We start from the raw sequence: 23,999 nt of genomic DNA, 5'->3' as shown, positions 1-23,999 counted from the left end.
TCAATCGCTGCCAACCGCGGCCTGTGAATTGAGCCTCGCGGCGGGTCTTGAGTCAGCCTTAGTCTGGTTTCTGATCTGAGGCCGCGACACGTGTTGCATGATCTTCATCCTGGCACGTGCACACAATGTTGCCGAGGATAACTATTGGCTCTGGCGTTGGGAGACCACTTATTCTGTATAATTAAAGGCCCCATTTACTATTTAGGTCATATGTGCGAAGGTCCCTGAGGAGGGGACCTGGGGAGGGGACCTGGGGAGGGGATTATAAATATACCTCACCGACTAGATTACCTCGGAACTTGCTTTTTATTATCTAGTATTCATTAACTTCAATTCTTCAAGTAGCGAAAATGGGTGACGTAAAGATCGAGTTCAAGGTATGTATGCTTGCATCATGACTTGGATAACCTCCTCTAACACCAACAGACTTTCCAAAATGTCATCAACAACGAATTGACTCCCACAGCCGAGACCCGCCGTGCAATCTGTTCAAGCACAGAAGAGCCTCTCTGGGAATCGCCCGTCTCAACCCAGGAAGATGTCGACCGTGCTGTGAGCGCTGCCAAGGCCGCCTATCCTGCTTGGCGCAAGCTGTCGCAGGATGAGCGTGCTGCTTATCTTACCAAGTTTGCCGATGCTGTTGAGGCGCATCAGAAGGAGTTCACCGAGCTCCTCTGTCGTGAAGCGGGAAAGCCACCTCAGGCTGCTGGGGTTGAGATGTTTTTTGTGATGCAGAATCTTAGAACGGTTCCTACCATGAGGCTAAAGGAGGAGAAGCCTGAGGACAACGATGACCGAACTGCTATTGTGCGGTACGTCCCTCTTGGCGTCGGTGTTGGTATTGTTCCATGGAACTTCCCTATGGTTCTCGGCATTGGCAAGGCTATTCCTGCTATGATGGCCGGTAATACATTCATCTGGAAGCCCTCCCCATACTCGCCTTATACAGCACTGAAGCTTGCTGAGATTGGAGCCAAGGTCCTCCCTCCAGGTGTTTTCCAGGCTCTCAGTGGCGGCGATAACCTTGGACCTATGCTAACTGCCCATCCTCACGTGGCCAAGGTCAGCTTTACTGGCTCTACTGAGGTTGGTAAGAAGATTATGGCTTCTTGCGCTGCTACTTTGAAGCGTGTTACGCTGGAGCTTGGTGGTAACGATGCTGCTATTGTCTTGGAAGATGTTGATATTCCTACAGTGGCTGCTAAGGTATGATGTTTTCTTTTTATGAGATTGCTATTATTGCTGACATATTCGTGTTTTAGGTTGCAACGTATGCCTACCTCCACACAGGACAGATCTGCATGGCAATCAAGCGTATCTATGTGCATGAGAGCATCTACGATGAGTTCCTTGCCGCCGTCACTGGCTTCCTAGATGCCGTCAAGACCGGCGACTACACTGACGCCGAGGCATTCTTCGGACCTATCCAAAACAAGATGCAGTTCGAGAAACTACAGAAGCTGTACGAGGAAGTCGATAAGCAAGGATGGAAGCGTGCCTACGGCAGTGCACCCGAAAAGCGAGAGAAGGGTTATTTCATCCACCCCGTCCTCATCGACAACCCACCCGAGGACTCTCTCATCGTCCAGACCGAGCCTTTCGGACCTATTGTTCCTATTATGAAGTGGTCGTCTGAGGAGGAGGTTATCAGACGTGCTAACGGCACAGATCTGGGTCTTGGTGCTTCTGTTTGGGGCAAGGATGTTGCTCGCGCTCAGCGCATTGCTGAGGAGCTGGAGGCTGGAAGCATCTGGGTTAATACACATTTCGAACTTGGAGCTAATGTGCCTTTTGGTGGACATAAGCAGAGTGGTCTTGGAATGGACTGGGGTGAGGTTGGACTTAAGGGTTGGTGTAATCCTCAGGCTTACTGGGTGAAGCACTCTTGAGCGTAAAGATAAATATTATGAGTTGAGTTATACCTAGCTAAGAATTTATATGAGTTTAAATCTCCCCATTTATTCCAACATTCGAATCGACTGGTGGGTATTTCTAAGAAGATATGTTCTAAGTAGTAATGCCTGCTTTTGTCTTGTGAAGGTGTGGTCAGGCCAGGGTCAATTGAGAGGTTTAATCAGAATCACGTGCTAGGACTCTGGAATCATTGCTGGCGAATGACAGTCTCCTACTTCTGAATGAATGCACCTAAGGATAACATCTGAGTATTGACATTGAAGTTACAAATTGGCAACCCAAACTAAATCCTTTAATCTAGTCAAGTTGCTACCCAGGTAGCAACTGAGCCCAGGAGGCACCTACTAAATCAGCCTCATAGGGCTGACTTCACTGGTGGGGTTAGGCAACCTCGAACATGGAAATACTCTTCAACAAACCACGCATTTCGTAACAACCTCGATTTTATCCATGCAGGCCTCTGAATTCAGCTTGGCCCTCTCTTCCAAACACAACCATGTCTAGCTCAAAGAAATCAAGTCGAGGAACCTCCGTAGCGAGCGATTTCAGCCAAGCCCTCCAAGAAACCCCCGCATTTGAACCAATGCGATACACAGCAAACTACGTAAGGATGGCACAGGTAACTCTATCCTTGTCCAAGAACAAAAAGCATCTTCTCACATTCTATCAGCTCGAACTCAGTGCCTCTGAGTTTCAGGATCTCATGGCTGGGCTTAAAGAGGCAGGGAGACTCTTGCCTGAGAATTTTAATCCAGACAAGGAACCGTGGCCACCGGAGGCAGAAGAGGTGAATCAAAGGATGGAGGAAATGTTGAAAATTTATGATAATCTTGCTGGGTGCTTCAAACAGTTTGTGCAAAGTGCACAGGCTGCGGGTGCGGGTATGGGTGTCAAGCGCCAGCAGTAATGGGGTAGGAAATATGGCTAGGTTACTGGCGTTAATAAATGAAGATAGTTGTTAGGTTTTCTTGAAATTATATTATTAAATATCTGATTTGAGCCACAGAGTTGCAACAACTCGTTACTAATAACAGACCCTAGAACTTTCGTTTGGACTCTTGTAACGCCCTCTCTGTTTTCTCTTCTCTAGAAAACTGACAAAGCCAATGGGAATGGAGTCTTGCATCTCCGGCAAGATTACGCATCCTGCAAAGATTGTCCTCATTGCTACGTTCCAACGACTGAATGTTGTATGAATACCATGGCCGCACCGGTCCCGTTAGTGGAGAGCTGCAACACTTCTTTTAGTGGATCAATTATCAGAACGAATCCAAGAGGTCAAGCACCATGCCAAAATAAACATGGAGATAAATTAATCAATATTATCGATTAAATTAATTACTGAACACTATCTTACTGAAAAGGTTCCGGTGCGTGTCCCCTTGACCTCTTCAACTTCTCAAGAGAGCTGGAGCCTGGAGGTCAGTCATTGGCGGAATTGTGGCTTACTCCCTGCACCGCCACATTAACCACCGACGTCAAGGCACCAGCCTCATCCAAGCTCTCACCTCCAAACTGTCCTCAAGACCGCCTCTCCCAAAAACACCCTACAACCACCTCACCCTCAACCCCCCTTCCCTCCGCAACACCATCACAATGTCAAACTACTACTCATCGCAACAACCACAATACCCCGCCGCCGGCGGCCCCAACGCCGCGCAGAACCTGCAATTCTTCCCCTCCCAGTACACGAACCCGGGATCGTCAACACCCCAGCAAGCAGCAGCCGCTGGCTACGGATACGGCAACCAGGGCGGCTATGGCGTCGGAGCTCCAGCGCAGAACTTTGCGGCTCCCGCGTTTGGTGCGCAGGGTGTCAGTGGGAGGATGGGTGAGCAGGGTGGGTTGAGGACTGGTTGGGTTGCGGCTTTCTCGTCGGAAGGGTATGATGGTGAACCGCCTTTGCTGGAGGAGCTGGGCGTTAACTTTGGACATATTCAAGCAAAGGTATGTTATTTTCTCCAAATTAATTGGGTGGTGACGCTGATTTTTTGTAGACGCTCGCTGTGCTGAACCCCTTCCGGCGTATCGACTCGCACATCATGGACGACTCCGACCTCGCGGGCCCCCTCATCTTCTTCCTCCTCTTCGGCTTCATCCTCCTCTTCTCAGGCCAAGTCCACTTCGGCTACATCTACGGCCTCGCTGCCCTCGGCTCCATATCCCTCCACCTCATCCTCTCTCTCATGTCGCCCTCCGACGCCAGCGAACCCCAAGTCAACAGCTACCCCCAATACAGCAGCGATCCATCCGCGCCTCAGCAACAGCACGACGGTCAGCAGGGCGGCCACTTCTCCGCGACGCTGACGTACCCCCGCAGCGCGAGCGTGCTGGGATATTGCCTGCTACCGCTCGTCGCGACGAGCTTGTTCGGCATCGTGATGAGGATGGATACACCTGTTGGCATTGTCGCGACCACCGCGGCTATTCTCTGGTGTACTTATAGCGCGAGCGGGATGTTTTGCGCGGTGGGACAGATGAAGCGCATGCGAGGGCTTGTTGCGTATCCCCTTGCGCTGTTCTATGTTGGATTCGGCATCATGGGTATTTTCAGCAGCCGAGGAAGTGGAACGTTTTCCAATGCTGCTGCTAAGCTCAACGCATAAAGCAAGTAACGACACGTTGCAGATATGGTTCTGACACGATGGGAGTTTTCTGCGCGCGGAAACTCGACGCTGTACATGATAACGCCCTCGCGGCGAAAATATGATGGAGGGATGGTAGGCGTTCAGATGGGGAGACGCAAGTTACACAAACTGGGACATGCTCCCTTGTATTAGAATAATTATTTTTGTATGTCACGATTAAAAAGAAGCAGGGACAGAAGGTTCAGGTTAGCGTTGAGACTCTTAAAAAAGCAACTTTCAGATATGCAAAGACATCGTGACCATCTATATACCACAAACCAACATGCAAAGGCATCAAAATAGAATGCATCCTCCTTGATCATGAAAAACGTTGTTTTTTTAAACCGCACTCAGAATCCGCCCATCCGATTCATCATGCATCCGCCGACGTTAAAGTACAAATATTGGAAAGCTGCCCTCAGCAGCGTAATTAAGAATAGGGCTGATATGGAAAATCCCAGATTCCTCCGTCAATTCATTCCTCGTGTCAAGGTCTAAGCGCCGTTGGTCTTGACGCCGTTTGTGGGAGCATCATCAGCGATGCCGAAGAGCACAGAGTATTGACCGCCTGCGCCTGCACCGATGATCTTCTTGCCACGGATGGCGGTATTGTCGATCAGAGTGGGAGTGTGAATGTCGTCGATTGTGCCTTGGCCGGTTTGGTAGTTGCTGGAGAAGCCCCATGAGTAGACCTTGCCGTCGGAGGCGATGGCGAAGTTGTTGTCGGTGCCGGCGGCGACGGCGACGATGTCCTTGGCGTCTGTAAATGTTGGTTAGCGGGTGGATCAGAGTGAGGGGTTATGAGTGTGACTTACCAGGCTGGATAGTAGGCTTGAAGAGAATACGAGCGTTGCCTCGCTCGTCGTAGATGGTGTTGTCCTCAGACAACTTGTCGAACTCGAAGCCGACTTGGTAACCATCGACACGACCCCAGGTCAAGAGATCACCCTTGTCGGAGCAAGCAAGGGAATGGTGCTCGCCACCATCAATCTCAGTAATGTTGTAATCATCGAGGTATGTAAGTTTAGCAGGTCGAAGGATAACAGCATCATCCTCGCCAGCATTCGACTCAACACCAATCTCGCCAAAGTTGTTAAGACCCCAGCCATAAACCTGACCGCTCTTGTCAATGGCAAAGCTGTGATAAGAACCGCAAGCAATCTTGGCAATCTTGCCGCGAGGCAGACCAACACCCTGGGGAATGAGGGAGGACATCTTGTTGCGCTCGATGATACGGCGGCCGAGCTGGTTCTGTTGACCGCAGCCCCAAGCGACGACGTTGCCCTTGTGGTCGAGAGCGAGAATGTGGTTGGAACCGGCAGCGAGGGCCTTGATGTTCTTGAGATCGCGAATCATGAGGGGAGTGGACTGGACCTTGATGGTCTCTGAGAAGCCGAGGATGCCGTCGCTGGATCGGAAGGTTCCCCAGCCGTAGACTCGACCATCTTCTGTGAGGGCGAAACTGGCGCTGTCACTCGCGACAACCTGGACAAACTTAGTGCCAGGAGCAAAATGCTCGTCGGAAACAGCTGTCGGTGTGCTTTCCATGGGGTTAATACCAGTATCGTCCTCATCCTCCGAGTCAGAGTCTTCTGACTTGTCCATGTCGCGAAGACCACCATCCCAGTTTGTATCTCTACCAAGCGCGCCTTGATCGTTGACACCCCATGTCAAGATCTTGTTATCGTGCGTCAACGCGACAGCGTGCATGCCACCGCAAGAAATCTGGACAACGCCGACGTTGGCGGCGGAGAGGTTATCGTTGAGTCGGGGACGCTTGACGTCGATTGGCTTCTTGTTGTTGACGCGCTTGCTTCCAAGACCAAGCTCGCCGGATGAACCCTCGCCAAAGACGTAGACATCGAGGATCTGAGTGGGCGCGTCGTTGAGCTTCTTTCCGATCGCAGGAAACTCGGACTTCTTCTTGGGCTCGGCCTTTGTTCCAGCAGGACGACCGGGTTTCTTAACAGCAGGCTTCTCCTCCGCCTCTTCGGTCTTTGCTCGTGTCGTTGTCTTGGCCTTTGTAGCAGCGGCTTTGGTCTTTGGGGCGGGCTTGACAGCGGGCTTTACGACGCGTTCTGTGGTCTTGGACTTCTTTATCTTGCGATCTTCCTCCTGCTCTGGCTCAGACTCTTCCTCGGGAGCCTTGCGCTTCTTCGTGGGGCCATTCGTGGCAGCAGGCTCAGCCTTCTTGGCAGCAGCTTTTGTAGTCTTGGTCTCCTTCTTAGCAGCGGCAGCTGTGGTGGCCTTCTTGGGCGCTGCGGTCTTGGTGGCAGCAGCTGCTTTGGCTCGTGGCGCCATCGCGTAGGATTTGTGACCTGATGATTTGTTGTGTGTGTGTGTATGTGTGACGCGCGACAGTTGCTTTTTGCTCAAATAAGAAGCTTGATTGACGAGATCAAAAAGTGCAAAACTTGATGAAGTGATGGTATTGATGATAAGATCAAGCTTGGGAAGAGCGCGACAATAAAGAAAGTGGGTGGATTTTCTACCCTTTGATGAACAATAGGGAAAAAAAAAAGCTGATCTGACCGCGCTGGGGCAGTGATCATTTGCGGGCTGAACAGGGGGTGAAGCCTGGATTGGGTGTCACCGCCCGGAAGCTGTCAGCCAGTTCCAATTGCGCTAGTGGTTTTTCTGCCGGACAAATTTCCCAGTTACGAGCAAGAGGAGCAGAGCTTTCCAAGGCGGTGAATCGAGAGCTTTGCAATTGTTCATCTTATCTGCCGATACGCGATTCACCGCTGGCATATTGATGAAATGAACGTTCCATCGTTTGAGCACAGACGCTGCAATGACAGTTCAATTATACGTCCCAACCTTATTGTCGACTGATGTTGGAAATGGCACAATTGACAAAGAACCTTGGTTTGGACTGCGCGTTCTCAGAGTGAACAATTGAGCATCCTCTTGACGCGTTTGCTTAGCGGCCAAAACATCCCGTTTCGTCTGATTCGCGAACATATTGTAGTACAGACCCTCAGAAGTTCCGTTTGTATCACACAATTACACGTTTCTCTTCGTAGGTTGAATATCATGAATATTGTTCATTTCTGTATCCGTATCTCAGGTATCTATCGCCTCGCCACCGAACCAGTACCGTAACCGTTCCCCAACGCCATTCAAATGCAGTATTTTCTTTTCTACCCCATTAAGCCGTATTCATCGTCGCCGTTGTAGCAAATTTATTTCTTGGTAGTAAAGTCGATCTCGTTGGCAGGGTTAAAGCCACCATCAGCAGCCTTCTCGCAAGTGCAGCCACCTAAAACCCCACAATTAGCAACAGTCGTCACAGAAACACAAACGCCACATACCAGCAGGACGAGATCCGCAAGCGCAAGTTGAACCAGTTGGTGTAACGTTCTCGGTAGCGGCGCGGTCGCATGTGCATTCACCGGCGGGACGAGCGCGGCATGAGCATCGAGGACCGTTGACGGTGTTTTCGGAAGCGGCTTTGGAGCATGTGCATTGGAGAGCGGACTTTTGACCGCATGAGCATGTGGCCTTTTGAGCTGTGATGATTGTTAGGAGGGTTGTCAATGGGGAGGAGGGGATGATGTCACGTACCACAGGCGCACTCGACGTTGTCGCCAGAGCGGCAGCAGGTAGCGGGAGTGTTGACGACCATTTTGACGATTTGAAGTGTTGTTGAGTTATTGGGGAGAGTGGTAGAAGGTGTGTTTATGTGGGAAAAAAGTGATTGGATTGTGAATGCTTGTTTGAGATACTGGATCTTGCGAGCGGCTCTTGGTCTTATTTGTACTTGATGGCTTTCAAAGAACTTGACCCACTTCAACTAAAGCTTCACAGCTGCGGCCCTGAGAGCTGGTAATCGCATTCGCTATGATTGGTTGACAACAGCTGACTCAGCAGAAAGGACCAATGAGCGATTGCTTATTCTTTTTTTGCTTAATTATCGCCTCCCAGAACATGCCATGCTGATACAGACCATGTCATGCGTCTGTCAGCTAACGAGCTAGACCGACTAAACGAGCCTCAGCATTTTCGCTATGTCCGTCATTGGTTCTTCACCTTGGTCTTGTATTGTCAGCAATGACACCGTACTCAGTAATATTTCTCAATTACAGAACTATCTCTCGCCGAATGCAATTGCCGATCCTAAGATAACTTCTTAACAATGAATAATTACTGAGCTACTATCATTTATCAACTCAATGAATATTTATAAAACACTACCTATGACTGAAACTTGTATCAGCCATGATCGTTCACCGATCAAGGCCTGGTCCAACACCGTCACACCGCGTCGCTTCCGTCCTTGATCTACTCAGCTCCGGGTCGGCTGTCTCCGGTCAGTTGTCGCTTGATTGAGGTCCCCCGCCAGCTACTTTTCCCAAAACAGAGAACTGATGAAAGAAAATAAACGCCTTGTGGAAATGGCTTATCAAATGAGCTATGTACCCTGCAAGAAAAGCAATATGATGTGTAAGATGGCTTGCAGCCACCGAGACTCTGACAAGCTTTAGCCACCCCAGTGTTGGTGGTAGATTTCTTAATAAGCATTTCAACTACAACTCTCATCTTGACACTTAAGTTACGCTCGACCAATGCTGAGCCACTTCACTGGGCAATAAAGCAATGAGTATTAATTAAGTTAAATTAAGTATTCTACTACTAGTATCAGTTAAGTATTAAAGTTATATAAATAATACAGGGTTATTATAAAAGTCTAATTTAAGTAATATCTATAGGGTATGTCGCATTGACTTTCCGCCAGTCGCTGTTTTGGTGCGCCATTAATAGGGCTTGATTTTTAGCGATTAGTCATCGATTAACGGTCCTATAGTTTAGTGGTAATGACGTCGGATTTTGATACTCCTCAAAAGCCTTCCGAAGACCCCGGTTCGAACCCGGGTAGGACCTCATTTTTGTCATGTCTGCGTCTGGAGATAAAATACTTCCTTCCCCGTCTCCTAAGTGGTTATGAATGCTTGGTCTTTTGCAATTTCTTTCTCGGATATTTCAACTCTCCGCAACTCGTCGGCTGTAAATGGGAGTTGTCTAATGTATGGACCCCGTAGCCGATGTCGGTCGGTCAAGACTGATCACTACCGTTCTCGTGACGTCGCACGGAAATGATAATGTCTGGGTCACTTCAATGATGATACGAATGAACACACGTTGCAGCGTTACACTGCGTTTGCCGTCATTGTGCTTTGTCGACATTGAACGTCTTTGTCTTGGGTTCGAGTCAACTGTCTCCTGGTTGGATTACTTTTGTGGAGACATTTGATGTTAGCCAACCTCCACTTGTTCTTGTCCATCAACGTACCACTGTTCCCCCGTCTCTTCACATTTTCACATCTGAAGAAAATGTCAGTCCCTGGCTCATCTGAGACTAATGAGTCTACGATTGTGGTCATTGGGTATGCTTTCATTACGAAGTCCTCCCTAAATCCCCTGCTAACACTAACGTCCCAGTGCTGGCATCATCGGTCTTACCAGCGCCCTCAAGATCCAACAACTAACCGCCGACTCACCATCAACTTCAGTCCTCCTCGTCGCAAAAGAATGGCCAACTTCAATCCCCGGTGCACCAACAACTCACTCTGCAGACTATGCTTCCATGTGGGCTGGCGCTCACATTCGACCCATCCCCGCCTCAACGCCACAGTTGCGTCGTGAAGCCAAGTGGGTGAAACACACTGTCGCTGAGCTTCAAAACCATCAACAGACTGAACCTTGGGTTGGGATCAGACGTCTTCCGGGGATTGAGTATCTTGAGGACCCTTCGCCTGAATATTTGAAGCAAGATGCGCAGAGCTTTGCAAACGAGACTGGACTGCCGGGATATCGAAAGTATGAAGCGCATGAGCTACCTGAGGGTGTAAAATTGGGATTTGAGTATGAGACGTATTGTATCCATGCGCCGTTGTATACTGCTAGCTTGCTGCGCAAGTTTATTGTACAGGGTGGAAAGACACTGCAGAGGGATCTGAAGAGTGAATGGGAGGCTTTCATCCTGGCACCTAGTGTCAAGCTAGTCGTGAATGCGAGTGGGATGGGCTTTGGAGATAAGAAGTGCTTCCCCATCAGAGGTACGACAAGTCTTTCTTACCAGAAGAGATGATAACTAACAAGGACCAGGTCAAACAGTGCTGACCAACCTTACCGCCGCCGACAAAACAATCACAACTCAAAAGAAAGACGGCACATGGAGCTTTATAATTCCTCGTTCCTTCAATGGAGGAACAGTCATTGGCGGTACCAAAGAAGTGGGAAACTGGCAGCTCGAACCATCACAAGAAACACAGAGTCAGCTACTGAAAGCTGCTCAGCCAATCATACCACAGGCATGCGACAAGAAACAGACACCCGAGACGATAAAAGTTATCAAAGATGTCGTTGGACGAAGGCCAGCTCGCGAGGGTGGTATGAGAGTCGAAACTGAAGCTAGGGATACTACATGGGGCGTCAAGCATGCCATTCATGCTTATGGGGCTGGAGGACGAGGATTCGAACTGTCTTGGGGTGTTGCGAGTGAAGTGGCTGAACTTGCGAGCGAGATATTGGAATCGCAATCTAGTGTTAGACCGAAACTGTAGAATCTGGGGATCTTGGTGGGAGTTTGTGTGATTCGGGATAGTGATGGGAATGATTTGGCTTCCTATGCCGAGCTTCGGCCAATGTTACTGACTGACCGATCGTGCATTATGATAGTCTTCGCATTACCTCACGAAAATGGGGGAATTACTTGGCAGATCGCTTCTAAAATCAACACCATGTCAAGTGCGCCCTTAAGCAGGTGGGGGTCTTGATCCTTCGCCGTGCAATAAATATCTCTTCACTCAGTAAATGTCCTCCACAAATCCAGTTACTACCACATTACCACGCTAAATTCACAAAGATGAGCACCCCCACTGATGAGAACTGGCAACCTAAAGCCATAGTCTTCGATCTCCTCACCGGCCTCTTGAACTCCTGGGATCTATGGGACGCATCAACCCCGTCCAAAACTCACGAAGACGGCGGCCGCTGGCGTCAGCGCTATCTCGAAATCACCTTTGGTGCTGGCTCCTACAAGCCCTATGAGGATCTCGTCAGACAAGCTGCTGCGGAAGTTGGTCTCCCCGCATCAGCGCCCGAAGCGCTCCTCAAGAACTGGTCGAGCCTCAAAGCGTGGGAGGAAGTCCCCTCTGTTCTCCAAGCTTTGAAAGCCCAGGGCTATAGAGTTGGTGTTATTACTAATTGTTCCAAGCACTCGGGATATTTCGCTATTCATGGTGTTGAGGAGCAGGCTAGTGTTGGTTTTGAAACGCCGTTTACTTTTGATGCTGCTGTTACGGCTGAGGAGAGTGGGTTTTACAAACCTGTTAAGGAAGCATATCACGCTATCCTGCCCAAGTTGGGGGTTGAAGCTGAGGATATTCTTTTCATTGCTGGAAGTGCGGGGGATGTTGAGGGTGCGACTAATGCTGGGATGAAGGTTGTTTGGCATAACAAGATTGGGTTGACAAAGAAGGGTAATGCAGTTCCGTTGAGGGAGAGCAGGACGTTGGATGATGCTCTGAAGGGGTATTTGACGAAGCGCGAGGAGTAACTGCATATATTCAACCTTTCTCACACAGAATTAGTGGCGTGGAGCTCCACGGGCTGTAATCTACTAGTCTGTTGGGTTAAGCATTTCTTTGTTCTTAATTTAGCATTAGAAATAAGCCATTCCTTCCACATACTACTGGACCCGCTATACCCGAGTAAAGTCGACTTCACAATGGAAATACCACGAGACGATTAAGTCACCAAGGGTCCCTATCTATACTAATATTCTCAAAAATAGAAATGCATAGTTAGAAGGTAAGACTAGACTCTATGATAGCTAGAGTAAGCACCTAAGCTTAGAAAACCTAAAAATAAAGTATAAACTATTAAGAGCTAAGTCCTTATTAAGTCCATTCTTTAAGCATAAATTATATCTAGGATATAAGTTTTGGTATCTAATTTTACTTCTTAAGTAAGATAATATTACTTCTGGTATTATAGTATTATATATTTCTTATAAGTCCTAATAAATAATATTACTACTAGAAAATAATCTTATTAGGCCTGAGAATCCCTAAGAGCTATTCCTCCTAGATAGCAAATAGACTTAGGCAGGTATAATATAAGCAGATAATACTTTTAGTATATCTAGTATAACCTCGCACACCTAGGAATAAGCCGTAGAGTTAGTAGAAATTATAATTAGACTATTCCTACTAGCCTTATTAAAGCGCCACTTATATAAGGATGTTTTACTCTAAGAAAAACCAGGGTTTAATTAATAGTATTAATTTTACTATGTTATATAGTTAGAATGGTAAGTAGGTATAGCCTATCGAAAAGGACTTAGCAAGGTTTATCTTAATATCTAGGAAAAGCAAAGAAGATAGCCTTTTACTTTAATACCAGGATAAGATAGTTATAGGCTTAAAAAAGTAATATTCTTTTATCTTAATTAAGTAATTAGACCTTATTATACTTCCTAAAGGGAAGTAAAAATGTTATTTTCTAGGTTTTCCTCTTACTAATATTTATACTGTAGTAATTAATTAGGTATTATAATATAATACTTAAATAGTAAGCTAGATATACTAGGAATGACGGGCGCGTGTCGAGGTAGCTATGCTCGGCAGACTAGATGGTCTTCCATAGAGGGGCTGATGCATTATAGACATGGATTGGTACTTTAAGCAGCGATGATTTAAATAGCATGGCGTTTAACCACATTTATTAGAGCCTAGATGCCAAAGAAAATGTAAAGAAAATCTCCTAATCAGTATTTTATAATTGTGTGGATATAGAGGCTAGTTTGGCAGAAGTTATACTGTATTTACCTGGTAAGGTGAGGGAAAGAAAGCTCTGTAATTAAAAACCAAGAAGATAAAGAAGTGATATGTTATAATTGAAGTCATTAAAAGAACAATTGGATATCTAAAGTATTTTATTAACAGGTATGTTAAGTATTGCTTCTCCGTGATTTAGCGGAACGAAGAAGTGGCGCAAATGTTTGGTTCTTAATCTCCCACGTTTCTTTTACAGGGTTTAGGGACCGGTACGGTAGCACGTTAGTTTTAACAGTAAGTAGCCACATAACACCGGGTGATTATGGCGTCCCATGCTATGATAAATGTGCTTGTTAAATACCTCCGACCGTCTTCCGGATCCACGAGCTGACTATTCTATTGTATTGAAGAAGGATACATGGAGAACACACAGCAGGCTGAGCAGTTTCTGACTGCGATCCAATCCTTCACCGACCAAGGTCGGTATATAGAGGCGGCAGAGCGTCTGCAATCTACAGAAGCTCGCACTGCCCTTAGTACCAAGAGACTTGCACTCGAACTGGCAGAGGTTTTCGGTCAGCAAGGGTACTACGGAAAGGCCGTAAGGACCTTGGAGCAGCACGTTACTGATCCTGAGGTTGTGTCTCTCCACAATATTGTAGGCATGCGACTGCAAATGGTGTTGCTTAGTTTCAAGGCTCAACGTTTGCATGATTTCAAGGGTCTTGGAGGGATCCGTCAGCGGGTTCTATCCCTCGAGGATATTATCAGTTCGCTGATTTCATGTGATAATTATCTGGATGAAGATGTGGTATGGGAATTCTCATTTCTTTTCGCTGAAAGTTTCCTGACCTTTTGGACTCTATTAGGTACGAACAGTCGAAGGCTATTGCCAGCTGATGCAGTGGATTAGCGAGTTCAATCGGCCTCTCCCGAAGGAGGCTATGGAAAGGGTGTTCGTCTGGGTCAAACGAGCTTTGGACGCGAACATATCACATAGCCAATTTCGACTTGCCGTCATTTTACTCAGAGCATACACAGCTGGAGCAACATCACGGTTGGCCAAGCTATATGGTCTAGACATGGATGAGTGTAAAGAAGCAATGCAGCGTCTTGTGGATGCACCGGCTATTCCAAATCTCCTCAAAGCAAAGGTCTTCCATTTATTGGCATGGACAACAGACCCTGAAGACAAAGCTTTGGGGGAGTCGTACGAGGTAAAGGCTGTGGAACTGTACAAAGAGTCATGCAGCACAACAGGTGAGGTAGGGATTCGAGTCAGCCGGGTCTGCCACGACATGTCCAGCGGGAATATGGATCTCGTAGAGGGCGGGAACATACTGGAGGGGCTCCTGCAGCAGCTAGAAGATCAGGACTATCTAGCGGGCCGCTTCAAGGCATTAGAAATCATGCAGGCGAAATTGAGTGGGCGCGAATTTTTCGAGCTGCAGTTGTCTCTTATTGACACAGCGCAGACATTGGCGGAGCAGGCTGAGGCACCTGTGCTCGCCATGATATTTAAACTTCGCGCAATATCGCACTGGTATATCCGAGGTGGGCACACGCCACGGGTTATTGAGTTCGGCAAGGGGCTTTATGACGCTCTAGACGAAGTGGATTGTGCTTGGTTTAAGGGTGCGGTGGCCAACATTGTTGCGCTCGCATACATACCGCTCAATGATCATCAAAACGCAATAGAGTGGTCAAAGCATTCAGAGCACCTGTGGATGTTATGCTCTGTTGCAGACGGAGCCGGCGCGGTGGAAACGCAACTGCTGGCGGATGTCCAGGCTTGCAGTACCTGGACAGAGCAGGAATTCGATGCGGCTGTAGCAAAGTGGACCACAGTAATAGACAATGAGGCCGAGCAGGGCTTGACCGAGGATGTTGTCAAGAAAATGGGCCATCTCACCGATGCTTTGATGAAGAGGAGAGACCCCAGAACAAACAACTTGCTCGAGAGATGGGAGAAACTGCTCAGCCAACAGCCACCAACTCCTTCTGCTAAAGCGATTGACTTTAAATTGGCCGCATCATGTCTGGACACGGTCAAATCTTTATTATCTCCATCATCCCAAGGTTCTTGGAGTCCACAACTCGTGGCTCAATGTATCAACTTGGTCCAAAAGGCACGTCGGTTATATCAGAAGCACAAGAACATACCGGAGGATGCAAAGGCACTCTCAGTCCAGGCCACGTTAATGTTCTACGTGTCGCAGAGGTACAGCAGTGAAGATCTGCTTCGAGCATCCATTGAAACAATGGACACGACAGTTGAAGCATTCCGCCTTTTGGACTCTAAAGCTATGGTCAGTTCGGCGACGTATTGGCGGGCTGTCTTTGCATTCCACCAGAATGATTCAGCAGAAGCTGTTATGCAGTATCTCCTAGAGGCAGAGACAGCAAGGAATGATGAGCGTGTCGAGGTAGCTATGCTCGGCAGGCTGGATGGCCTGACCCAGAAACAGAGGATGGCTGCCGATCCTAGCAACCTAAAAATATTCGAGATGGCATTCCAACTGTGCCGCAGAGAAGGTTGGGTCGAACAACTCTGGGAGTGGCTCCAGAAGTCCAAGGCCAGAAGTCTTTCGGACTTGTTGGGGCTCAGAGCACTGATTCCTGGATACCTCAGGGCTGAGATCATGGCCGATCCAGAAGCCAATCGGCTGTTTGTTCAAGAAGAGGCGTTACTACAGGCCATCGCACAAAGTCAAGCTGCCGAGCGCCTACCCCTCCGCAATCAGCTCCATCTACTCCAGCAGCAATGGCGACAGTACTCCGTACTAGACTCAGTGACTGCAATCCGAAACGCTACTCCAGCTTCGCTTGAGCAGCTGCGCTCGTGGTTCGCTCGAACGCCGGAACTACAAGATCTCGGACCTCTCGTGTTTGCTGACTGGCTGTTTATAGAGGACGACATCTTCCTCTTAACCGTGAGACCCGATTCTGTAGCTCCTCAGCTGGCGAAATGCCCCATATCACGGACTGAGATCAATAAATGGGCTCTGCGATTTGCAAAGGGCCAAGGGGATGATGACGAAGAGTACGACTACGATTTTACTAGGGAAGAATGGGACGACGACGACCCGGATTACGCCCTCAGACATCTGGATGCCCTCATATTACCTCTAGGTCAAGTTTCAGCACCAGAGGACCTCATAGTACTCTCTACAACCGGCATTCTGCATTCCATCCCTCTTCATGCTCTATGGATAGATGAGGAGCCTCTCATCACCAGAAACCCTGTCGTCTACGCCGCGAACATGACGAGCTTCATGCAGTGTTTCCGCAGATCTGTCGACTTTCCTCCACAGGCTGAATCAACGCCCATGACCATCATGGCGGTTTACGAACCAGGCGGCGGAAGAGCGTTCTCCCCTGCGGAGCAGTCAGCCGTGTATAGCGCAGCAAGTAATCTAGGTAGTATCACTGGCGCGCGTGTCTTCTCGGACCAAGCAGCCAATAAACAGAATTTTAGTAATGCGTTGGAGACGTCGACCATATTCCATTTCCATGGTCACTGCGTGCTAAGGCCGGAGCTTCTCACAGACCAGGCGCTAGTGCTCGCCCAGGGCGAAGAAGTCTCCGTCAGCGACATTTTCGGGCTGACACTCGACACTGCATCACACATTACATTGGTTGCATGCGAGTCGGCAGTGCAGGGAGTGGCAAAGGCGGATGAGCCCCAGGGTCTTGTGACAGCACTTTTGTGTGCCGGTGCTGGTTCAGTTCTGGGGACATTATGGCCTATTGCTTCTATGCCGGGGAGGCTTTTCGCGGAATTATTTTACGCAGACGTTCTAAGACAGATACAGGAAGGGGCTGGTAGATATGGAGTTGTGGATCTGGCAAAGACACTGCGCAAAGTGGTCCTGGACCTAAGGACGGATAAGAGGACGAGAAAACCGTATCATTGGGCTCCTTTTGTTCTACATGGCAGTCCTGTACTGAGGCAGCCTAGTTCTTAAGGCTTAGATTGTGCGAAACTTCCCATGATTTTAAGTGCTTTGATTCATAAGTCATTCTATTGAAGATGATGACGCATAAACACTATCTGAAATATCCTTTCGTGCTCATGATATTTGTGTATTCGCATGATCAAAGTGTCGTATTTGCTAGCCTTCGAGTTATGATTTCCCTTGTTGTCTCCAATATTTCCTGGAGGCATTCTAGCACTCTTTCGTAGTCATCACTGTATCGCTCAAACTTGACCAGCTCTGAGTGGCTGCGGTTGATGGGGATGAGGAAGCGTGAGTATTCTTCGGTATGATTTGCCGAGTCCTTGCTGACGAGAATAGCAGGATCGCCATTCATGGTCAATTTCCCATTATCCTAGACTTGCTTCAGGAACTGACATAGAAGATTCATGTTAGAAAATAGAAAAGTAACTTACCATTTTCGCTGTTCCAGATATACATGTTTCGAAAAACGAAAAGATAACAGACCCATCTAGGGCTGAAACGGAAGAAAACAGCCGTGACTGCTTTTCGAGTTCAGGAGACCCGATTCGCAGTGATTCGAGAAAATCACGGTTGGCCTGCAACCCAATGGCGGCTAGCAAGGCAGAATTGTCCATTCCGCGATGGGGAACACCAAAGAACAGGGCGCCTCCGGTAGCTCTGAGGTTGAGCATGTCCGTTTCGTCACCTCCAGGCTCGTTCTGCATTACCAGGAGCTGGTAATGACGCCAGGGTCAACTTTCAGACCAAGGATTTTAAACAAAGCGAGGGATACATACCTCCTTAATGATGAGACCACCGAGACTGTGGCCTATGAAGACCAAGGGGCGTTTCTTGATAATACCCTTTTTTTCTGTTAGCTTTTATACTCCGCAACCGATGGTGGCCTGGGCGTTATACTGACTGGTCTGATTGCTCTTAGTGAGCCTCTTAACCTACCCGCGAGGTCGTGAATGCTCTGGAAGGAGATTGTGTTTTCAACACGAGCGTCATACCCGTACAAAAGGATCCTTGCAGCGCACCCAGCCAATGCAGCCCTGAGATGTGCTGGTAACGAATCTTCAAGCCACATGTAACTACCGCCTCGTTCTTTGAAAGACCCATATGCGTGTCCCCCAAGCCCGTGAACTGCAACGATACTGTTGATTGGTCTGGTGAGCCATTGTGCGTCCATCAAGATACGGGGAGGCGTCTATGACGTACTCAACTTCAATCTGATCAGAATTTGCAAAGGGCGTCCCGACAACGGAGAACCCAAGGAAGTGCGTGTCGAATAGGAGTTTGATGGTTGTGTTTTCCGCCGGAGTGGATTCGGTTCCTTGTGACGGTAATGTGACATCCAGATGCCATTCCTTCTTTGTGGACTTCACGCATAGAAATTCGGGGGTTTTGTGGAATGATAGAACGGACATCATCTCAACCCTGGTGCCATATGGATTCGCCATGAATGAATGTATCCGAATTGAAGTTGCGTCAAGGTTGAGAGCTGTTGCGAGACCTTTGATGAACTGGCCTCTAATACATGTTGCTGGAATCCCTTGTACTCTATACACAGCTCCTGAGGATGTCGAAGTGGATTCTTGTTTAGGGGAAGACGAAGGCGCTGTCACAAGACCCGAGACTACGGTTGAAAGCGCGGATGAAGATGGGCTAGCTAGAGCAATGTAATCCGCCAATGCTTGGGGCTCCAGTTCGTTTAGATTCGTCGCTGGCAGCGGCATGCCCTTGTGGGTGATGCAGTCGAATAACAGAGGATCGTCCCGAGACCATGGAGTGTTGCTGATCTTGATAAGGCTGATTGCGGTGGTGGCTTCGACCTCGACGGTGGCCTGGAACGGCCCCCGATGTGCCACTATGAAGGCCAGTTTTACCGGCTCACAAATCCCGAACTTACTTCCGTGGATCTCATTTATGGTCCAGGTTACCTCGTCAGGTTCCTGGACGCCTTTAGACAACCAGGTCTTGCCCCGGATAATGTACTCGTCTGGCGACCAGATAAATGGGTCTGATGGCAACATCGATGCTGACCTTCGCAGTGCGGGCTGTGAGCTGCGGGACTTGTTACTTGTTGGAAAGAATTGGTGGATGACAGGATGACAGGTCCCTGGCTTTTGGCCTTTAAATGAGATAGATATTTCCGCACTCTTGTACCGAAGAGGCCCAGAGCCTGCCCGAAAGTCAAACTGCATGACCACAAGTGCTGCAAGGCTGGTCGGACTGGTAGGACTGTCACTCCATGTTCCGTATGCCACAGAGCAGACACTCCCAATAACGCCAAGGCCGAAAAAGTCTATATGTGTTATTTTTGTCCGGGTGCTGGTATCGTCAACATTGTGTTGTCCCAGCCACAGCTCCTCTTTCAGATGGTCAAACTGGCACCATCGCGGCTCCCAGCTGATGGGGATCCCTTCTTCGGTCTCCGCGACGGCGTAGGTTGGATTTGGCTGGTCCATGTTGCCCTGGCAAAATGGGTTCCTTTGGCTCTGTGAGAATATCCTTGGAACTCGCCACCAATTTCCTTTGCTTTAGGCTCTTTGCTGGAGAAAAAGGCGCGATGAAGGTCAATGAAAGATGCCAACGTATTTATGCAACAATCACGTGGCCATCTTTCAGCCGCACGTAGGTGTCCAATCTTACGCCTTCCTTAGTAAGACCATGCATGCAGTTGCGTTGAAGTCCCAGCCAATCCAAGCTGCGTTTCCCCTCCCTACCAGCGCCAAATACTTACCTCAGATATCTCAGCATGTCTTCGTGGATAGAGGTAAAGTCGACTGCTCAGCATATGAATGATGTAGGGAAATACGATGATGCTATCAAGATACTCCAGGACTTTCTTCTCGCTGCCAGAGGCGACGATCAACTCTGTGCTACGGCAGAGCTGGGAACGGTACTCACTGACCAGGGATGTCTCAAGGCTGCGCTTAACACTCTTGAGCATACACTAGAGAGCGACGCAACCCTCTACCCCTCGGACCATCCCTTTTGTCTTCAGCTGAGAATGCAAGCTTGTCGGCTGCGTCCCATTGTTAAAGCTTCATTCAATGGAGTTCTCCAGGAGGCATCTGACATTTACCAAACCTTTTCTGCCTTAGATGGCATCGGAGATCTTGATCCTTGCAGGGTCAGTTGAGTTCAAATATGTTTAATGTTCATATTTACCACCAAAAGACGTACTTTACGTTTCTGTAGACACTGACTCGTAGCATCACACAGATCAGCATCAACATCACGTATACTGCGCTTCTCTTCATGATAAACGACCTCCACGACCGGATTTCAATTCATCAATTGAAAGCTTCCATCGCTTGGCAAATCCCTGCTTTCTGGGGATTGATGCAAGAGGGACGGGTAAGAGAAGCTCTTGCCGTGGCCCAGAACTACGTCCGTCTTTTAAATACATCAACAGCTCAGCAAAATGGACTGGAAGATATGAGGTTTTCCTCTGCGATCGAGATGGTTGAATCAATCGTAGAGTCGCCAAATGCGGTGCCTGTTTGGAAAGCTACAGCCGTCGGTGAACTACTTCACCTTAGAAATAAGGTTAATGAGCCTGGATGGGAGCGTGTAAATTTCTTAGAAGCGGAAGCGATTCGTTTGTTCCAATCCGAAGGCCATACACATGCGGTCGTGGACATCAGACTTCGACAGGCCTGCAATCGAGTTGGACAAAGCATCCTAAATCTCACAACGGAACTTCTGCAAGAAATACAAGGCTGTTTCCAAGTCTACGAGAAAAACAATGCGCCAGGCCCTTACAGCAGGGCTGTCACTCTCATGCTCAGCAGCATACCCCCGGGACAAGGCTTCGACCTAAGAGTTTCGCTTCTGGACATCTACTCTCAGCTCTCTGATATCACTGGTGCAGAGTTGGAGAATGTCGTTTTGAAAGTTCGGCATCTGAGCAACTGGTTAAGCCATTCTACGAGGTCATCTCAGGTCATCGAGTCTGCCCGCAGTATTGACGAACTCATCGACGTGAGAGACTGCAGATGGGTGAAAGGCATGATTGCTAACGTTACCTCCAATGCATATAACCTCCTTGGTGATGGTGAAAATGCATTGGAGTGGGCGAAAAGTGCAGTCGACAGGTGGGGAGAAGTATTTAGACTCGAGAGAGCCGGCGCGACGCTGATGGTTCTTTTGGCCATGTTGAACAAGTGCGGTGGATTTCGCCCACCTGGAGTGAGAGAAGCGATCGATTTTGCAGAAAGAGAAATCTCTCACCATATCGGTGAGGGCTTGTTTCTTGCCGCGTTCGAGAAAATGGCTGTCCTTGCTGGGTCGATATTTCTACCCAAGGGCGACGAGAGAGGGGGCACTTGTCTGGATAGTATGGAAGAATGTCTTCAAAATCTTCCAGGAAAAGCTACTCCCGACGAAGTCAATTATTGCAGAGCTCAGCTACACCAATTACGTGGTCAGATATTAATGGGAACTGAGCTAGACCATGAAGTGACTGACAGCCGCAACGAACACTTCGAGCAGGCGGTCGCATTCTATATGAAGGCCCGGAATCCTGTAAGTGCCGCCTGTGCCCGGCAAATACAAGCAAACGCACTTTATACAACCTTCCAAGCTCGTGTGCCGCCGTCCTGGAGCGTGCTTCGACGTTGTATCGAGCTGAGTGATATTGCGAAGGATGTCTTCGAGGCACTCGACAACACGCTTATGCTCGCAGAATCGGCGCGGTTGTGTGGATTTTTTCAGTTCAAGGCATGGTCGCACGGGTTTGTCAGTGGTGATACTGCCCTGGCATCATTACGGAAAGCAGATCAGGCTTCGGCAGAGCGCAGAGCTGAAGTATCTATCCTGGCCAGTTTCGAGGCTGTATCACGGAAGCAGAAGTTCGTCATGACATCCGGCATAGAGGACACACATGCCAGGGCACTTGCCGTCTGTCAGCTAGAGGGCAGGATGGCAGATCTATGGGACTGGATCCAGTGCGCCAAAGCGAGGAGCGTAGGTGACCAGCTCACAAACCAATTTCCCATCCAAGCGACACTCAACGACGATATAATGCGGGACCCCGAGATGAAGGCGCTGTGTGAGGAGGAAGAAGCTGTGACCCAGCAGATGACCGCCGCGGACCCTGTTGTGCGGCTTAAGCTGCGTAGCGATCTGCATCTGATTCATGTCAAGATGGCCGGCTATCCACTCCTTAGACAGGCCCTCGATCTACGGAAGAGCACCCCAGTTTCTATCTCTGAGATACGTGACTTGGGACAAAAGATGAAGTGTAATGCTGGAGGGATGGAGGTGGTATTTGTTGACTGGGTCGATCTTGGTGGCACTATATGGACCGTTGCTCTCAAGAGTGATACTCCTCCACAGGTTGTGAGCTGCGGGATCACCGTCAGCGAGGTAAAGGCTTGGAAGCAGCAATGGCTCGACGTTCAGGATGGAGGACGCCTGGCTGCCTTTTTCGTTGATGATGAATACGACGAGGATGAGCCAGATTACTGTCTGAGGAGTATCGATAAACTAGTTGCTTCTCTGCACGACTTGACATCAAAAGGGGAACTTCTCGTCTTCTGTCCAACGAATGTTCTCCATTCGATTCCGCTCCATGCGCTTTGGGTGGAGGATAGCACACCCGTGATCCAACGCAACCCAGTTATATACAGTGCGAGTTTGACGACCTTCTGGCAGTGCTACCGGCGCTCTGAGCTCACCGGGAGTATCTCAACGAATCTTGGGTTGAACATGGCAGGTGTCTATGAACCTAGGGGCGACCGCAAGTTTTCGTCAGAACAGCACGCGGAGCAGTCGAATGTCTACACTACCCTGGATCAATTGGCAGAACGGTACGGTGGGAAATCCATTAGTGGCCAAGCTGTGACGGCAGAGTGCTTTAAGCAGATGATGGAAACCTCAATTATGTTCCACTTCCATGGCCATTGTCGTCTTGATCAACCCACACTTGGAGACCAGAGTCTTGAGCTCGCCGACGAGCTCCTCCCGATTCGAAGAGTGTTTGAGATGAAGCTTCAGAGTCCGCACATAACGCTTGTAGCGTGCGACTCTGCGCTGCAGGTGATTTCTGCCGGCGACGAGCCTCTCGGCGTGGTCACGGCTCTGCTCTGTGCAGGGGCCAGTTCAGTGCTGGGCACAATTTGGCCCACGTTATCGAGTACTGGTCGGGATTTCAGTGGCGAGTTCTACTCCGACGTAGTGGACCAGTACAGACAATCACTGAAAAGAGGATCATCCCCAACCATCGTCAATCTGGCTGAGGCTCTGCGGCGGGCTGTGCTTGCTTTAAGAACAAGGCGCAAAACTCGACAGCCCTATCATTGGGCGGCGTTTGTGCTCCATGGCTCCTCTTCCATCACACTCCCACACGCATTTATCCCAGAGCGCCGGGTGAATACGTGATGACGCGTAGAGGCTTCCTGAACCCGTTGATAATACGTAATCGTCCGACCCGGCTGAGATGTTCCAAGGTGCTAGCTTATCTTGAGTAAGATAGTAAACGCTAAGCAACCTTGAAAGCGCCCTTTTTACTTATATTACCTCCTTTAGCTAATAGAGCATAATATAACCATTATGGCGTAAGATAACGTTCAAGTCTCGAAACATGAATTTCTAACTATAACTTGACAGATTATATTAACTAGCATAGATTCTCAGATGAGAAAAGCATTATATTTAACTCCATTGTTCAACGTATGGATGTCCTGGCAGTAACCCAACTGCAGGAGAACAGCTGCGATACA

General features: G+C 48.7%; 10 protein-coding genes and 1 non-coding gene across 11 annotated transcripts; 8 read left to right on the top strand and 3 right to left on the bottom strand.

Moving 5' to 3' along the window:
- Positions 1–232: 232 nt before the first annotated feature.
- FOBCDRAFT_164101 (Aldehyde/histidinol dehydrogenase) lies at positions 233–1,927 on the top strand. Its single transcript, XM_031185687.3, has 3 exons — positions 233–377; positions 427–1,206; positions 1,263–1,927. The coding sequence occupies exons 1-3, from the start codon at positions 351–353 to the stop codon at positions 1,887–1,889; spliced, it is 1,434 nt and encodes a 477-aa protein (XP_031036822.1). The 5' UTR covers positions 233–350; the 3' UTR covers positions 1,890–1,927.
- Positions 1,928–2,158: 231 nt separating this feature from the next.
- On the top strand, positions 2,159–2,919 carry FOBCDRAFT_226953 (uncharacterized protein). The gene is made up of 2 exons (XM_031185688.3): positions 2,159–2,533; positions 2,585–2,919. Exons 1-2 carry the CDS (start codon positions 2,411–2,413, stop codon positions 2,819–2,821), a joined length of 360 nt encoding a protein of 119 aa, XP_031036823.2. The 5' UTR covers positions 2,159–2,410; the 3' UTR covers positions 2,822–2,919.
- A 514-nt stretch (positions 2,920–3,433) lies between these two features.
- On the top strand, positions 3,434–4,776 carry FOBCDRAFT_44148 (transporter YIP1). The gene is made up of 2 exons (XM_031185689.3): positions 3,434–3,861; positions 3,912–4,776. Exons 1-2 carry the CDS (start codon positions 3,511–3,513, stop codon positions 4,518–4,520), a joined length of 960 nt encoding a protein of 319 aa, XP_031036824.1. The 5' UTR covers positions 3,434–3,510; the 3' UTR covers positions 4,521–4,776.
- On the bottom strand, positions 4,763–7,045 carry FOBCDRAFT_321049 (regulator of chromosome condensation 1/beta-lactamase-inhibitor protein II). The gene is made up of 2 exons (XM_031185690.3): positions 5,357–7,045; positions 4,763–5,301 (listed from the first exon to the last, which is right to left on the bottom strand). The coding sequence occupies exons 1-2, from the start codon at positions 6,840–6,842 to the stop codon at positions 5,036–5,038; spliced, it is 1,752 nt and encodes a 583-aa protein (XP_031036825.2). The 5' UTR covers positions 6,843–7,045; the 3' UTR covers positions 4,763–5,035.
- Positions 7,046–7,564: 519 nt separating this feature from the next.
- On the bottom strand, positions 7,565–8,303 carry FOBCDRAFT_226948 (uncharacterized protein). The gene is made up of 3 exons (XM_031185691.3): positions 8,109–8,303; positions 7,856–8,053; positions 7,565–7,803 (listed from the first exon to the last, which is right to left on the bottom strand). The coding sequence occupies exons 1-3, from the start codon at positions 8,167–8,169 to the stop codon at positions 7,727–7,729; spliced, it is 336 nt and encodes a 111-aa protein (XP_031036826.1). The 5' UTR covers positions 8,170–8,303; the 3' UTR covers positions 7,565–7,726.
- A 1,035-nt stretch (positions 8,304–9,338) lies between these two features.
- On the top strand, positions 9,339–9,425 carry FOBCDRAFT_t151. The gene has a single exon. It is a non-coding gene; the product is annotated as a tRNA-Gln (tRNA).
- A 408-nt stretch (positions 9,426–9,833) lies between these two features.
- On the top strand, positions 9,834–11,310 carry FOBCDRAFT_44131 (uncharacterized protein). The gene is made up of 2 exons (XM_059612197.1): positions 9,834–10,600; positions 10,650–11,310. The coding sequence occupies exons 1-2, from the start codon at positions 10,129–10,131 to the stop codon at positions 11,105–11,107; spliced, it is 930 nt and encodes a 309-aa protein (XP_059467400.1). The 5' UTR covers positions 9,834–10,128; the 3' UTR covers positions 11,108–11,310.
- Positions 11,311–11,409: 99 nt separating this feature from the next.
- On the top strand, positions 11,410–12,102 carry FOBCDRAFT_203532 (HAD-like domain-containing protein; the record flags this gene model as incomplete). Its single annotated transcript, XM_059609063.1, has 1 exon — positions 11,410–12,102. The coding sequence occupies one exon, from the start codon at positions 11,410–11,412 to the stop codon at positions 12,100–12,102; it is 693 nt and encodes a 230-aa protein (XP_059467399.1).
- A 1,640-nt stretch (positions 12,103–13,742) lies between these two features.
- On the top strand, positions 13,743–17,292 carry FOBCDRAFT_276036 (CHAT domain-containing protein; the record flags this gene model as incomplete). The annotated part of the gene is made up of 2 exons (XM_054705176.1): positions 13,743–14,135; positions 14,194–17,292. 2 exons carry the CDS (start codon positions 13,743–13,745, stop codon positions 17,290–17,292), a joined length of 3,492 nt encoding a protein of 1,163 aa, XP_054561151.1.
- Positions 17,293–17,330: 38 nt separating this feature from the next.
- On the bottom strand, positions 17,331–19,809 carry FOBCDRAFT_321045 (uncharacterized protein). Its single transcript, XM_031185696.3, has 5 exons — positions 18,487–19,809; positions 18,188–18,422; positions 18,063–18,128; positions 17,718–17,999; positions 17,331–17,656 (listed from the first exon to the last, which is right to left on the bottom strand). Exons 1-5 carry the CDS (start codon positions 19,734–19,736, stop codon positions 17,423–17,425), a joined length of 2,067 nt encoding a protein of 688 aa, XP_031036831.2. The 5' UTR covers positions 19,737–19,809; the 3' UTR covers positions 17,331–17,422.
- Positions 19,810–20,000: 191 nt separating this feature from the next.
- Positions 20,001–23,726, top strand: FOBCDRAFT_164092 (CHAT domain-containing protein). Its single transcript, XM_059608413.1, has 2 exons — positions 20,001–20,404; positions 20,473–23,726. Exons 1-2 carry the CDS (start codon positions 20,027–20,029, stop codon positions 23,656–23,658), a joined length of 3,564 nt encoding a protein of 1,187 aa, XP_059465213.1. The 5' UTR covers positions 20,001–20,026; the 3' UTR covers positions 23,659–23,726.
- Positions 23,727–23,999: the final 273 nt, after the last annotated feature.

The sequence above is a fragment of the Fusarium oxysporum genome, chromosome VI (genome assembly GCF_013085055.1).
Source record: "Fusarium oxysporum Fo47 chromosome VI, complete sequence".
NCBI classification, from domain to species: domain Eukaryota; kingdom Fungi; phylum Ascomycota; class Sordariomycetes; order Hypocreales; family Nectriaceae; genus Fusarium; species Fusarium oxysporum.
This window is presented reverse-complemented; position numbering and strand designations above follow the sequence as displayed.

Excerpts from the sequence above, each read along its gene's own strand:
- FOBCDRAFT_44131 (XM_059612197.1), top strand. The coding sequence starts at position 10,129 with ATGTGGGCTGGCGCTCACATTCGACCCATCCCCGCCTCAACGCCACAG. Across the intron at positions 10,601-10,649 it reads GAAGTGCTTCCCCATCAGAG|GTCAAACAGTGCTGACCAAC; the intron begins GTACGACAAGTC and ends AACAAGGACCAG.
- FOBCDRAFT_321049 (XM_031185690.3), bottom strand. The coding sequence starts at position 6,842 with ATGGCGCCACGAGCCAAAGCAGCTGCTGCCACCAAGACCGCAGCGCCC. Across the intron at positions 5,302-5,356 it reads CAAGCCTACTATCCAGCCTG|ACGCCAAGGACATCGTCGCC; the intron begins GTAAGTCACACT and ends CAACATTTACAG.
- FOBCDRAFT_44148 (XM_031185689.3), top strand. The coding sequence starts at position 3,511 with ATGTCAAACTACTACTCATCGCAACAACCACAATACCCCGCCGCCGGC. Across the intron at positions 3,862-3,911 it reads TTGGACATATTCAAGCAAAG|ACGCTCGCTGTGCTGAACCC; the intron begins GTATGTTATTTT and ends GATTTTTTGTAG.
- FOBCDRAFT_164092 (XM_059608413.1), top strand. The coding sequence starts at position 20,027 with ATGTCTTCGTGGATAGAGGTAAAGTCGACTGCTCAGCATATGAATGAT. Across the intron at positions 20,405-20,472 it reads GAGATCTTGATCCTTGCAGG|ACACTGACTCGTAGCATCAC; the intron begins GTCAGTTGAGTT and ends ACGTTTCTGTAG.
- FOBCDRAFT_321045 (XM_031185696.3), bottom strand. The coding sequence starts at position 19,736 with ATGGACCAGCCAAATCCAACCTACGCCGTCGCGGAGACCGAAGAAGGG. Across the intron at positions 18,423-18,486 it reads TCTGATCAGATTGAAGTTGA|TATCGTTGCAGTTCACGGGC; the intron begins GTACGTCATAGA and ends ACCAATCAACAG. Across the intron at positions 18,000-18,062 it reads GTGGTCTCATCATTAAGGAG|CTCCTGGTAATGCAGAACGA; the intron begins GTATGTATCCCT and ends CGTCATTACCAG.
- FOBCDRAFT_226948 (XM_031185691.3), bottom strand. The coding sequence starts at position 8,169 with ATGGTCGTCAACACTCCCGCTACCTGCTGCCGCTCTGGCGACAACGTC. Across the intron at positions 8,054-8,108 it reads CAACGTCGAGTGCGCCTGTG|CTCAAAAGGCCACATGCTCA; the intron begins GTACGTGACATC and ends CAATCATCACAG. Across the intron at positions 7,804-7,855 it reads TTGCGGATCTCGTCCTGCTG|GTGGCTGCACTTGCGAGAAG; the intron begins GTATGTGGCGTT and ends GTGGGGTTTTAG.
- FOBCDRAFT_164101 (XM_031185687.3), top strand. The coding sequence starts at position 351 with ATGGGTGACGTAAAGATCGAGTTCAAG. Across the intron at positions 378-426 it reads ACGTAAAGATCGAGTTCAAG|ACTTTCCAAAATGTCATCAA; the intron begins GTATGTATGCTT and ends TAACACCAACAG. Across the intron at positions 1,207-1,262 it reads TTCCTACAGTGGCTGCTAAG|GTTGCAACGTATGCCTACCT; the intron begins GTATGATGTTTT and ends TTCGTGTTTTAG.
- FOBCDRAFT_226953 (XM_031185688.3), top strand. The coding sequence starts at position 2,411 with ATGTCTAGCTCAAAGAAATCAAGTCGAGGAACCTCCGTAGCGAGCGAT. Across the intron at positions 2,534-2,584 it reads ACTACGTAAGGATGGCACAG|CTCGAACTCAGTGCCTCTGA; the intron begins GTAACTCTATCC and ends ACATTCTATCAG.